We start from the raw sequence: 12,812 nt of genomic DNA, 5'->3' as shown, positions 1-12,812 counted from the left end.
AACCTTTCAGGGCCAGAACAGAGAGATCTGAGTCCTCACTCTGGCTGTTCCCTCTGCTGCATAGGCCTGCAGCTCTGGAATTCTGTCTAAATCTCTGCAATTTATTACTTGCATTTTCTTTATTACTTACATCAATCAATTCACTTGAGATTATTATGTTAAACGAGCTATGGAACCACATTGTTGTGGATCCAAATTTAATTCCCAGTTGAAGCATGTGAGCCATCTTTTGTCAACAATTTTTCTTTAGGACACACCTGAAAGAGCCAGATGGCTAATCTCATAATTGAGTCCAGAACGAGGAGACACTTCAAATTGGGTCACTCTTTTAGGAGAGATATTGAGAAATTTTCCTCTCAAAGTTTACGCAACTTTGGCAGACGCAGGGTCACTGTATCTTTTTAAAGTGGAGGTAGATTCTTTTGGAAAGAAAATCAAAGCATATTGGGATAGATGGGAGTGTGGAATTAAGACCACAATCAGTTCAACCATTATCTGACTGAATGGTCTCCTTTTGCTCCTAACTTCTGTTTGTAAGACTTTAGCCACCTACCTGAATTATAGCTTGTGATTAATTATCAAAACTGACTTGATGATGCACCTGTGAAACACCTTGGGACATGTTGAAGGCACAATAAGTACAAGTTGATGTTCACTGTTTTTCACAGAGGCCGTTTGACCCATTTTCAACATTCTGATCAAGTCTCAGCTTTTGTAGTTGATCTCTATTTATGGAATTATTGATAAGAAATCTGTATCATTATTGAAAAAGAGGGCAATTGACCAAACTTCAGGCACGATTACGCTTCCAAATCATCCAGGTTATCCTCCTCTTCATTAACTCATTGCGCCCACAAGATCTTTCCCCTCATCTTTAGATTCCCTTAATGGCCTCCAACTGATCTCTGCATTGATTTATGTGCGTATACTCCAACCCAGCATGTTAATTGGTAGCAGAAGCCTTCAACAGCCTGTCAAGAAATAAGTCCCCATCATCCTTTCTCTCTTTTACAAACCACCTGAAAACCTCCCTCTTCCATTCAGCTTCCCATCATTCCTTCAAATCACCTCTTTCCCAACTCAAAGTCAACAGTCATTACATCAATCAATGCACTTGAGATTATTATGTTAAACGAGCTATGGAACCACATTGTTGTGGATCCAAATTTAATTCCCAGTTGAAGCATGTCAACAATTTTTCTGCTTCACAAATGGAAGCTTCAAACAGCCACTTGGCAGGAACATTAGCATATCACTGCAGGCATAGTGGAGGCAGTTTTTAAAAAATGAGGAACAATGTGACAAATCTGTGTTTTGGATTTCAAAACACTGAAACACCATTGCTAAAGGCTCTACAATAACTTAAGGTGGAGTAGGATTCACAAAAGCAAATCAGAATATTGGAGACAGTGAGCTGGAAGTTGGAGAGCTGCTAAAGTAGGAAATTAAAGACACTGGAAGACTTTTTTTTTTAAACAAGACTTTGACGTTAACATATAAATGCTAGAGATCGGGCAATTGCAGCCAAATGAGAGAAATTGTAGGGTGCAGATGACATGCCTCTGTAAATTAGTTTGTACGGTCTACAAACAAAGACAAGTGAAACCTAAAGATAAAGAATACATTTCTCTAACACTTCTTTTATCCTCTGCTGTTAATTACTGTAACTCCTTCACTTCTATAAGCTCTAGGGTACCCCTTCAGCCAAGCTGCTTAGGTAGGGTGGGTTGGAGATGTGATGTGCCAATGACTGTACTGTTGGCACATAGGTATCCATAGCCGGAACTTGAGAATGATTTATCTGCTGTGTGGCTGGCACTCTCTCATAAAGGCTCTGGCGTGGATCTTTCTGAAACCAGTGACCACGGAGGCATCATGTCCTTCCCTCTGGTGATCTATAACCATATACGTTGTGACTGTAACTCCCAAGGAGTGAAGTATCAGGAGGTGTTGCAATAGATTTTCTCCCTTACTCAGTTGGACTACATTGGGTCCAGACTCAGAATGGATTTGAAATCCTGAGCATGAGAATGGGATTGCTGTGGGGCCAATGAAGGGGTTCCTGTTCGGGTCAGTCCAAAGCACAGTTCCATCCTCCACACTTCAGAGTGGAGTCCTGTTAGTTTTGATAATTGTTTGCTGTCCCTAAGTGCAATGACCCATATTACCCAGGCAGGTTATTACTGTAGGAGCACTGCTGGTGAATAACCACCCCATATGCTGTCCTCACCCAGCTTTCCCACTCTCCTTCCAGCAGGATGTGCTCAGCAATGACAAGTATGAACTCAACTTTGTTTTTTCTCACCCCTCCCCGTACCCCATGGAGACTGAGCTCATTGGAGACCGGACTGTGATGCCTCTGAAGTTAGAAGTTTTATTTCTTCTTTGGGATGTGGGTGTCCCTGATGAGGCCAGCATTCGTTGCCTATCTGAGTGCCTTTGAACTGTTAAATTGTGAGGGCCATTTCAGAGGGCAATTAAACCTCAGTCATGTTGCTGTGGCCCTTGAGTCACATGGAGGCCAGACCAGGTAAGGATGGTGGATTTCCTTCCCTAAAGTATATGGGTGAATCAAATGTTTTTTATTAATAGCAGTTGATCAATACTATGGTCACCATTTACCAAGACTAACTCTCTGTTCCACCTGTATTAATTGAGCAGATATTCCTCCAGCTTCTGTAATGGGATTTGAACCCTTGAACTTGGGGGATGAGTCTGGGCTCTGGATTACTAGTCCAACGACATTACCCCCATCTCTCCATTTAAAACAAAATCTACCATAAGGCACAGGGCCTTGGGTTTGAAGTAAGGGCTAGTGAGTGATTGTCTGGATGAATAATATCTGAAATAACCTGGAATTAAAAGCAAGTCCCAGTAAAAGTGACAGTGATAACTATCATTGATTGTTATGTTTTTAAAAAAAAATTGGGTTCACTAATGTCCTTTTTAGGGAAGGAAATGTGCCATCACTAACTGGTCCGGCCTACATGTGACTCCAGAACCGCAGCGGTGCAACTGACTCCCACCTGCTCTCCGAAATGGCCCGCAGAGCCACTCTGCTCAGGGAAAATTGGGGATGGGCCACAAATCTTGGATAATTTGTGTTTTTCATTGAAACAGAAAGCATTTTGCCACTCAAATGCCTTGAAGCACCTGCAGTCATCATGTTGATCAACACAGCAGTGACCTTCTGCATAGGAAGATCCAGTTAGTGGGCGAAAGTGAGGACTGCAGATGCTGAGATTAGAGTCAAGAGTGTGGTGCTGGGAAAGCACAGCATTTAGTAATTCACTCCCAGCACAGCACATCACATCACACAGCTTCAAGAAATGCAAATCTTTTGGGGTTTTTTTTCTTAACTGCAGTGATGGCCTAGATTTTATGGCCAGTCCCAAAACTGCAGTGTTCAGACACTGAGAAATTGCTGACATTGAGCCATTCATCCGATTTGGAGGGACATGTAATTTCTCATTGAATTATTTTGAGTTTCTAAGGTGCAAATGACAGGAGTAAAATTTGGGGAAATCTGATATCCATCTCGAGCTTTAGATGGCAGTCTCTCTCAATGTGAGTGCGTGGGTGTCGCTTTACATTAAAGGTGATTACTTGGGAAAACCTTTCAACAAAGCTGAGCTTGCCGTGAACATTCAAAACCAAATATTTACAGAGGATTGGAGTTGATCTGCCCACCCAGTTTATTGTTGGAATATCGTACTGGGTCACAGAGAGATGAAACAGAGCGTACTTTTGCCTGCATGAAACATCAACAGAGACGCACAGTCTCCATCCTTCTCTGTACTCTCCTTCTGTGTCACCAACTCAGCTACCCCACTCTGCATTTCTTGGCCTCCGGAATCTCTGTCAGAAACGACACCATTTGTACATACAAACCGTGATTTGAACTTCACCACTTTCAAGGTGTGAGCCACCTGGATTATGTCACTGACGAGTTTTAATGAGGTGTGCATTGAATATCTGACTCAACCCAGCCCTGTTTAATGGACGAGGCTAAAACCTTACCCTACACCCCCACACAGTTCTTGTCACACTGAAAGCACACAGATTAGGGCTCTGTTATTTTTATAAACTGTCTGTTACTCACTCTTGGCCTAGGGAGATGCATGATCAGGAAAGAGAAAGCGAGGGAGTGCTAGGCGCTGTTAGTGCTAAGAGCTGTTACTCAGCTCTTATTTACCTGAGTATGCGTCTTAAACATGTAGTTAACTGGACATAACGTATGTCTGCTTCGAGATCGATCTGCTGAAAAGGGAACTGGGTGCTCTTGCTCACAATTCACTGCAAATTAACATAGAGTTGCAGCAAATAATTAGGAAAGCATAGGGTCAAAGGGTGTGGTGCTGCTCCTCGGATGCTGCCTGAGCGGCTGTGCTTTTCCAGCACCACACTCTTCGACTCTGATCTCCAGCATCTGCAGTCCCTACTTTCTCCTAGACAATTACATCGGGCCTTGGTGAGACCACAGCTAGAGTATTGTGGACAGTTTTGGTTTCCTTGCTGAAGGAAGAAAGTACTTGCCATAGTAAGACTGCGATGAAGGTTCATCAGACTAACACCTCAGATGGTGGGAATGCCCCGATGAGGGAGCCCTTTAGTCTGGAGGGATTGTCTTATGAGCAAACGTTAAACCAGTTGGGACTCTACCCACTGGAATTTAGAAGAATGAGGGATAATCTCATTGAAAAATGTAAGATTCTTAACGGGCTTGACAGGGTAAATGCTGAGAGGATATCTCCTCTCATGGGAGAGTCTAGGACCTGAGGGCACAGACTCAGAATTAAAGGGCACTAACTTAAGACCAAGGTGACAGAGTGCTGGAGAAACTCAGCAGGTCTGGCAGTGTCTGTGAGGAGAGAAACAAAGTTAACAGGAACTGGTCTGATGTGGATCCTGGTTACTGGTAAATCTTTGGCAAGCACTTGTTTTTCTCACTGTTACTGTGTCAAACCTTTGAAAGAAACACCTTTCTACTTGCCGAAAATTCCCAAGACCCCTGTGTCTTGCAGTCCCGGTCTTTTTTATTCAATCTGGTGCTATTGTTTCCATTGCCATCTCGACAGCTGTGACTCGAACAGCTATCATCGAGGGAGTTCCTGGGCTGCAGTTTACATTTCAATGTCTCTCTGAAGGCAGCTGCTTCATGAAGTATAAGTGTCAATACAACAGGTGATCTCAGAGCAAGGTGCGCTATCGAAACCACAGGGTTTGTGAGTAAATCTAGTTTGATATCGCACCACACATTTGCTACTTGGTCAATTCTGGCCTCCCTGCTGTAGGAAAGATGTTGTGAAACTTGGTTCTGCAAAGGCTTCAGAAGAGATTCAAGGATGTTGCTGGGGTTGGAGGATTTCAGCTACAGGGAGAGGCGATGTAGGCTGGGGCTGTTTTCCCTGGAGCATCAGAAGCTGAGGGGTGACCTGATTGAGGTTTTTAAAGTTACGAGGGGCATAGATGGGGTAAATAGAAAAGGTCTTTTCCTGAGATGGGGAGTCCAAAACTAGAGGGCATAGGTTTAAGGTGAGAGGAGAAAGGGACCTGAGGGGCAACTTTTTCATGCAGAGGGTGGTGCTAGAGTGGAATGAGTTGCCAGAGGAAGTGAGGGAGGCTGGGGACAATTATGAAATTTAAAAGGCATCTGGATGGGTACATGAATAGGAAGGGATTAGAGGGTTATGGGCCAAGTCTTGGCAAATGAGACTAGATTTGGTGATGATATCTGGTCGGTATGGACGAGTTGGACCAAAGGGTCTGTTTCCATGTTGCATAACTCTGACTCTGACTGATGGGTTTCTTTGGGTGCTCCTAAGCTGTTTTGTTTTTCTGTATTATAAGAACTTATGAGCAGAGGAGCAGGAGGGGGGCCTTGCTGCACCATTGAATACCATCATAGCTGACCTCACCTTGGCCTCAACTCCACTTTCCTCCCCACTCCGCATAACCCTTCAACCCGTTACTAACTATAAATCCACCCATCTACTTACATTTATTCGGTGTCTCAGATTCCAGGACCTTGTGAGGTTGTGAGTTCCACTGATTCTCCAGCCTTTTGCGAAAAGTAATTTCTCCTCACTGCACGTTTTGTTCTGACATTTTGGCATAAAAAGATGAAGGCTCAGGATTTCACTTTTCTCCACTTTATCCAAAGATTCCCGCAGGAAAAGCCTTTGATAGTTGGCAGTATCAACCAGGGACAGTCCAGCTCACTCCATTTGCCACCTCCCGTTGACCTACTGACAATGCAGTCACGATTAAGGCAAAATGGAGCTGGGACTTGGATTACCTTCTTACCCTCCCAAATGGCACTGCCCTTTAAATTTCCTGAATTATTTTTAACACTGCATATCAATGCTTACACTGATATAGCCCCTTGCCACGTTGTTCAAACCTCACCAACTGTTCATGTTGTTTGACATCCAGTAACTGGCATTCTGTTGACTGCAAGGTTTGAGTAAGTCCCTGAAGGTTCACATCTGAACCATTCAATTAAGTCGCTACTCGGATGCATTCAAGATGGGAGAGGGAAACAGATTTTTGGCAACAGTAGATGTGACCAAATGTGGGATTTTCTGGAGGAGCATGTGGATTTTGGAGGTTGATGGGGTCGGGTAAAGTTGTACGGATGGGGAAGGGGCGAGAAAATGGTGGAATTCGATTTCCAGGATGATCACTTTTAAAATGGTCACATTGCTGAACAAAGAGCCAGGGTCATAGGTTAGCAGGGCTTGTGTGAGTCAGGATACAGAGAGCAAAGTGTTGGGCGAGTGGTAAGGAGGGGGTTAGCCTGCAGAACAATGGAGTCTGAGGGAGAAACTGGATCTGCTTTGGTTCCACATTTGGGAATAGAGAGCAAAACTTTCAAAATAATGGATCCATTTGGCCACCTCCACCGTTCATGGCTGAGATCTGGTTTGGTTCCGATGCCAATGTGGACGGTCTGGACCGTGAGGTAAAGGAACCTCACCCACCATCCTGTATTAATTGTACCTTTGTGCCCTTTGTATGTCAGTAATTGGTGACGTCAGGAGCACCCCAGGCCTTTAGGTAGATTCTCTGCATTCCTACTGGGGCCACACATGGAGAAAGAGCCATGTGGATCCATTTGAAATGTTTTTCTCTCCATTCCCAAATGCGCAGCAGTACTGTCCATACCACCTGAAGGGTACAGATTCAGTAGCCGGGTTCAAAATGCAAACTAGGAAGAGACTTGGAGGAGGAAACGCTATGGTGAAATAGGGGGCAAAGGAAAACAGGGTAGTGTAGGACAACTGGTTTTCTCTTTGAAAGGGCCAGGAAAGATTCAGTAGGCTGAATGGCCTCCTTCCTGGCTCTGCTAACCTTGCTAGGGGGAGTGGGGTGAGGAGTGGATGTGAGGTGAGGGGGTGGTGCCTTGGGAGATGGTGGGGTGGGAGGCGAGAGAGGGGTGTGGGTGTGAGGCAGTTGAGGAGGAATGTAGCTGATGTCAAGCCGTTATTGAGAAAGTGGCGTCTCTTTTTCCAGGTGGAGACACTAGTTGAGATTTTCTCTTGTCTGTCCTTTCCCAATCTCCGCCCCCCCCCCCCAACTACCCGCCTGTTTCTCCAGTCGAACGGGAGTGGGTGGTCGGTGCTTCTCTTGAGCTCTGCCTATGTCTGATACTGAGCTGTGTGTGTGTGATCTGTTGACAGTGCTGCTCCGTGAGGAGGTCTCCCAGCTCCAGGAGGAGGTGCAGTGGCTGCGCCAGATGAAGGAAATGCTGACCAAGGAGTTGGAGGATTCCCATGTCGGGAAATCGGCCGAGATCCTTTCGGTGACTGAGCTGAAAGTGCAGCTTGCTCAGAAGGAGACAGAGCTGGCCCGAGCCAAAGAAGCCTTGCAGGGTGAGTGGACTTCATTTTCCTTGTGTGACACTCCCTTCACGTGTAACCAGATTTGCTTTTCAACTCATCATACCATTTGCAGGTGAGGGCACAGACTCAGGTGTGGTTCCCAGCCATAGAGAAGGGAAGAAAATAGGTTTAGAGTAGGCCATTCAGTCCATTGGCTCTGCTCTGATGTTCTTTGGGGTCTTGGCTGATCGTCCAACTCTGTTCCTGCCTTAGGAAGAGTCAGTGCAGCATTAGCCTGGGGAGTGGTCCAAGTGCTGTATCAGTGTTGAGCGGCCTGAGACAGTGAAGGCTAATGTATCAGGGTTCACACTCCTGGCTACTGTCCAGTCACTGCACAAGCTGCCACTTTGGTTGAGTTCCCTGTAAGAAGTAGATTACTTTAGAGAGGATATAACAGTTTATAGGGTGGCATGGTGGCTCAGTGGTTAGCACTGTTGCCTCACAGCGCTAGGGCCCCTGGCTCGATTCAAGCCTCAGGCGACTGACTGTGTGGAGTTTGCACATTCTCCCCGTGTCTGCGTGGGTTTCCTCCGGGTGCTCTGGTTTCCTCCCACAATCCAAAGATGTCCAGGTTAGGTGAACTGGCCAAGGGAAATGTAGGGAGAGAGGGGGTGGGTCTGGGTGGGATGCTCTTTGGAGGGTCACTGTATACTCGATGGGCTGAATGGCCTGTTCCCACACTGTAGGGCTTCTGTGAGTATAGAAGTGAAGAGGTGCGTGTTCTGCAAAGTTATGAAGCTGAATGGGACAACTGCTGATCCTTGTTTTGAGTTTAAACCGAAAACACAAATTTTAAGATGTGAAGAATATTGGCTGGAGCCACTCTTGTGTGACAACGCTTCTTTACAAATAGAAATATGATTCTAAATGTGTTTCAGCGTGACTCACTGGAGCTCACCAGCGCCTCCTCCATGGCAGCTAGGGACAGACAATAAAATGCTGGCCAGCCAGTGATACCCACCTCCCATGAGTAAATAAAAGAAAATGCTACCACTGAACAATGTAAAAACAGGAACTGTCCTGACAATATCCTTGTCACTCAGGGAGTTGGTAATTGTTCGATTGTTGGACTCAAATGATTGTCTGTAGCTTCCCTGATCTAACATTGACCTTACTCTGTAAATTCAGCTACAGGAAGGGTACAAAGGGCAGTAATTCTGAGACCACTGTGAGTGATTGTGACTTTTCAGTATTGAAGCCCCTTAACCTGATCGGCCCAAACTCAGATGAACTAATTTTGGAAGGACCAGGCGAAAGTGGGTACTGCAGATGCTGGAGATTAGAGTGGTGCTGGAAAAGCACAGCAGGTCAGGCAGCAGGAAAATCAATGTTTCAGGCAAAAGCCCTTCATCAGTAAGGAAAGATTTCCAGCACCACTCTAATCTTAATTTTGAAAGGCGGCAGTATATATATGTTGTTGGTCTGAGATCTGAAGTTCCTTTTATTCAAGAGTGTAGCGAGGAACACCATCTGCAGATTCTTTTCTCGTCTCTGTGCTGCAATGGAGGATTTTACCTGGGACTGTAAAATTGGGAGCAGCAACATGACAATCCAAGGTGGAAAGGTCAACTGGAGTTGCAAGATGGCGTGTGAGAGTCTGTCTGTCTGCGTATCAGTGTATGTTTACCTGCGTGCCATTGCGTGAAAACATTGGATGGTTCAGCTATGATGCTTCCCATGGTCGAATTTCACCCCTCCCCCATCTGTCGTAAGTTTTCGATGTGAAAAGTGGCCACAAACTCATTGCTTGCAGAACTAACTCTTGTATGAGTCAGACCTTCAGAGGAAAGTAGGGGTAGAAAATGGTAGTTCTGTTGTAAACAGCCACGGGATATAGCAGGTTTGGAAGGATGTTACCAATATCTCTCCATTTCTATCTTTGCTGCCTAGTACAGACACTGTAAAAGCTCAACATCTCAGCAAACACTTGCAGGAGGATTGGGAGCGGTGGAGGGGGGGAATAACTCAAAGTTCTCCAAGAGCTGCCTGATCCTTTAATCTCCAATGATGTCTCGTAAAGAACACACATCAATCTGCTCCTTTTCTACAAAGAGAAAAGGTTTCACAGGAACCTTAAAGCAGAGCAATCCAGTTTGATGGTATTTGTCACTTCAAGGAGACATTCTTGGGATAGTTGGGTCACTGCAATGGTTCAGCCAAGAGACCAGTCTGTGAATTTAATGAGGAGCTGAATTTTTCTGAAGTGTTCCAGCTGCTACAGTATTAAGCTGTTGTTGACCAAAATCTTCAATTGAAAGGCAGTGCAGCAAAGTTAGCAGTCTTGGAACTCGGCAAGGTCTTAATGGGACAGAACTGGGAGCCCCAACACCATCTTGTGTGAGGTCTGTGCAACAAATTGGATTGCAATCTCTGTTTCAGCCATCACACATGACCTTCGGTGTAGTTTATGGAGCAGGACTTTACATCTTGCTGGAGTTGGACAAAGGGCTGAGAAATCAGGCAGATTCATGATCTCCATTCTCACTCATTTTACATTGAGTGGGAACATATCTGGCTTGCCTATGATCATTGAAGCCCATGAGTGTGGAAAGAGGCCATTCAGCCCATTGAGTCTTCATGGACCCTCCAAAGAGCAGCCCACCCCCAGCATGTTCCTGTAACCCTGCATTCCCATGCCTAATCCACCTAACCTAGACATCCCTGGACCCTATGGGCAATTTAGCATGGCCAATCCACCCAACCTGTACATCTTTGGACTGTGGGAGGAAACTGGAGCACCCAGATATGGGGAGAATATGCAAAATTCACACAAACAGTCATCCGAGGATGAAAGTGAATCTGGGTCCCTGAGGCTGTGAGGCAGCAGTTCTAACCACAGAGCCACTGTCTCCATTTTAATGATTAAAAGTTTGTTCCCATGACAGTCGTACCAAGGTTTACATGTAATAACTGTCCCTGGGAGGTGGATTAAGTCACAGCGTTGCTGTCTTCAAGAACGGAGAGAGAACAGTTTAAAACCATTTCAATGTACTTTGTCTTTATGTCAATAAAACACCCCAAGGTGCCTCACAGGATCGTGATCAAGCAGAATATGATAGTGAGTGACATTAGAACATATTAGATCATAAATTATATGGCCAAACCTTTGGTCAGCGACCAGGTTTTGAGATGTGTCGTAAAGGATAAAAGTGAGAAAGAGAGCTAGAGGGAGGGTTTTGTCGAAATGATTGCAAGGATGGTCACAAGTGAGGGAGGAGTGAAAATCAATGCGACTTAAAACCAGACTGGGAGGGGTGCAGGTACCTTGGAGAGCGGTGCATAGGGTCACAGAGATGGACAGCAATTTCCTGTTTGGGTGTCCCTTGCCTCAGTTCTCCTCCCGGCTGCAAGCTGTGATTCAGTGGCAGCCAGCAGCAGGCTGCAGAAGGTTCTGGATATGCTGACTGTCCACACCCTGTCACAGAGAGCCACAGAGTGACAGTGAGTCAAGACTCCCGGGCCCATTTGGAAGCTTCTTTGCTGGCTTTACTGAAGCACTTTAACATTGCACATGATTAATGTGAGTGTACACAAGCCAATGAACCCCATGTGACTGCATAGCACTTCCATTAATAAATATAAGTAGCCAGCCGTATTTGACATTAAGTTATAGCTGTGTCATTTTCCCTGTTCCTCCTCATTCTCTGTCTGTGTTCCATGTGCTTTAGGCCATCCAGTTAACAATCTGTCCAACTGAAGGCATTGCCTCACACTGCATACACTAGCTCAGCTCCCGCGTGAGTCCTCAGTGAGGATCAGTGTAGCACTCTGATTCATCCTGATCCTTCTCTCAGATGGCTTCTACAGCAGAGATCACTTCTTAATAATCAGGACTAGCAAAAGTGGCTGCTTTCTTCCTTCTGCCCAGCCCTAGCTCAGAACAAGGCCGCTGAAGCCAAATGGGTCTTTCCAGCAGAAACAGTCACCTGAGTGTAGTTTGCGAATTGAACATGGTGTGCGTCCTGGTCACTAATCCCTCAAGGTAATGCCAAAGTCTTTTCTCCAGGGTCGGGGAGTCCAAAGCCATAGAGAATAGGTTTAAGGTGAGAGGGGAAAGATTTAAAAGAGACCTAAGGAGCAACTTTTTCACACAGAGGGTGGTGCGTGTATGGAATGAGCTGCCAGAAGAGGTGGTGGAGGTTGGTACAGTTTTAAAAGGCATCTAGATGGGTATGTGAATAGGAAGAGTTTAGAGGGATATGGGCCAAATGCTGGCAAATGGGACTAAATTAGGTTGGAGTGTCTGGTTGGTGCAGAGAAGTTGGGCTGAAGGGCCTGTTTCCGTGCTGTATGGCTCTATAACTTTGTATAATTGCTAAAGGAAGAAAGGAACTTTTGCCAGTGTGAAACTCTGTATTTTCTTTTGCTGACAATCAGTACACTGTGTTATATTGTGAAGAGATTGAGGGTGATTTGTGACATCTTCAAGTAATGCTTAGGAATTGGCTTCCAGCCTCCAAATCCAGGACTCTGAGCTGAACTAACATCCATATTTACAGTAATTAATCTATGGCAAACTTGTTATTTCAACATTGTAGGTCTTCTTTCAATTCCTTCCTGTTATTCATCTGAGATAAGCTAATGACTGATAGAAGAAAAGAGTAAAACAAAGTTAACACCAAAATTAACAGCCAACTGTAGACTTAAGAAGTCTCCCATTCTGTGTGCAACAGTAGAATATATTGTCAAGACTACATTTCTAATCAAGCTGTTCAGAGATGTTATTACACACCTCTAGAGTAGGTGCGACTTAATCTCCAGCCTCCTGACTCGGAGACACTATCACAGCTTGATAAGACCCTCACTTTGAGGTTTATTTTTTCCTCACCACCAAATCACCTTTTATTTTTGATCTATTAACCCCCACCTGTAAATCACCAGTGTTCCCCAATTGGTTAATTTACATTTAAAGCCTGTATAGGGTAATGA

At 45.0% G+C, this 12,812-nt stretch overlaps 1 protein-coding gene across 8 annotated transcripts in view; it reads left to right on the top strand.

Annotated features, from left to right (window-relative positions):
• The window catches only part of LOC122540243 (kazrin-like), a 719,824-nt gene that overhangs the window by 508,444 nt on the left and 198,568 nt on the right, over positions 1–12,812 (top strand). For all 8 annotated transcript variants that reach the window (XM_087980531.1, XM_087980530.1, XM_087980528.1 and 5 more), the window contains one exon: positions 7,683–7,874. In XM_087980531.1, coding sequence (XP_087836657.1) covers positions 7,683–7,874 — 192 coding nt within the window. The remainder of the gene's footprint in view (positions 1–7,682; positions 7,875–12,812) is intronic.

Source organism: Chiloscyllium plagiosum, unplaced genomic scaffold (genome assembly GCF_037043375.1).
Source record: "Chiloscyllium plagiosum isolate Xiang-an unplaced genomic scaffold, Cpla_swu_hap1 HiC_scaffold_37, whole genome shotgun sequence".
Classification (NCBI taxonomy): domain Eukaryota; kingdom Metazoa; phylum Chordata; class Chondrichthyes; order Orectolobiformes; family Hemiscylliidae; genus Chiloscyllium; species Chiloscyllium plagiosum.
The sequence above is the reverse complement of the archived record's forward strand: the minus strand, read 5'-3'. Positions and strand labels throughout refer to the sequence as shown.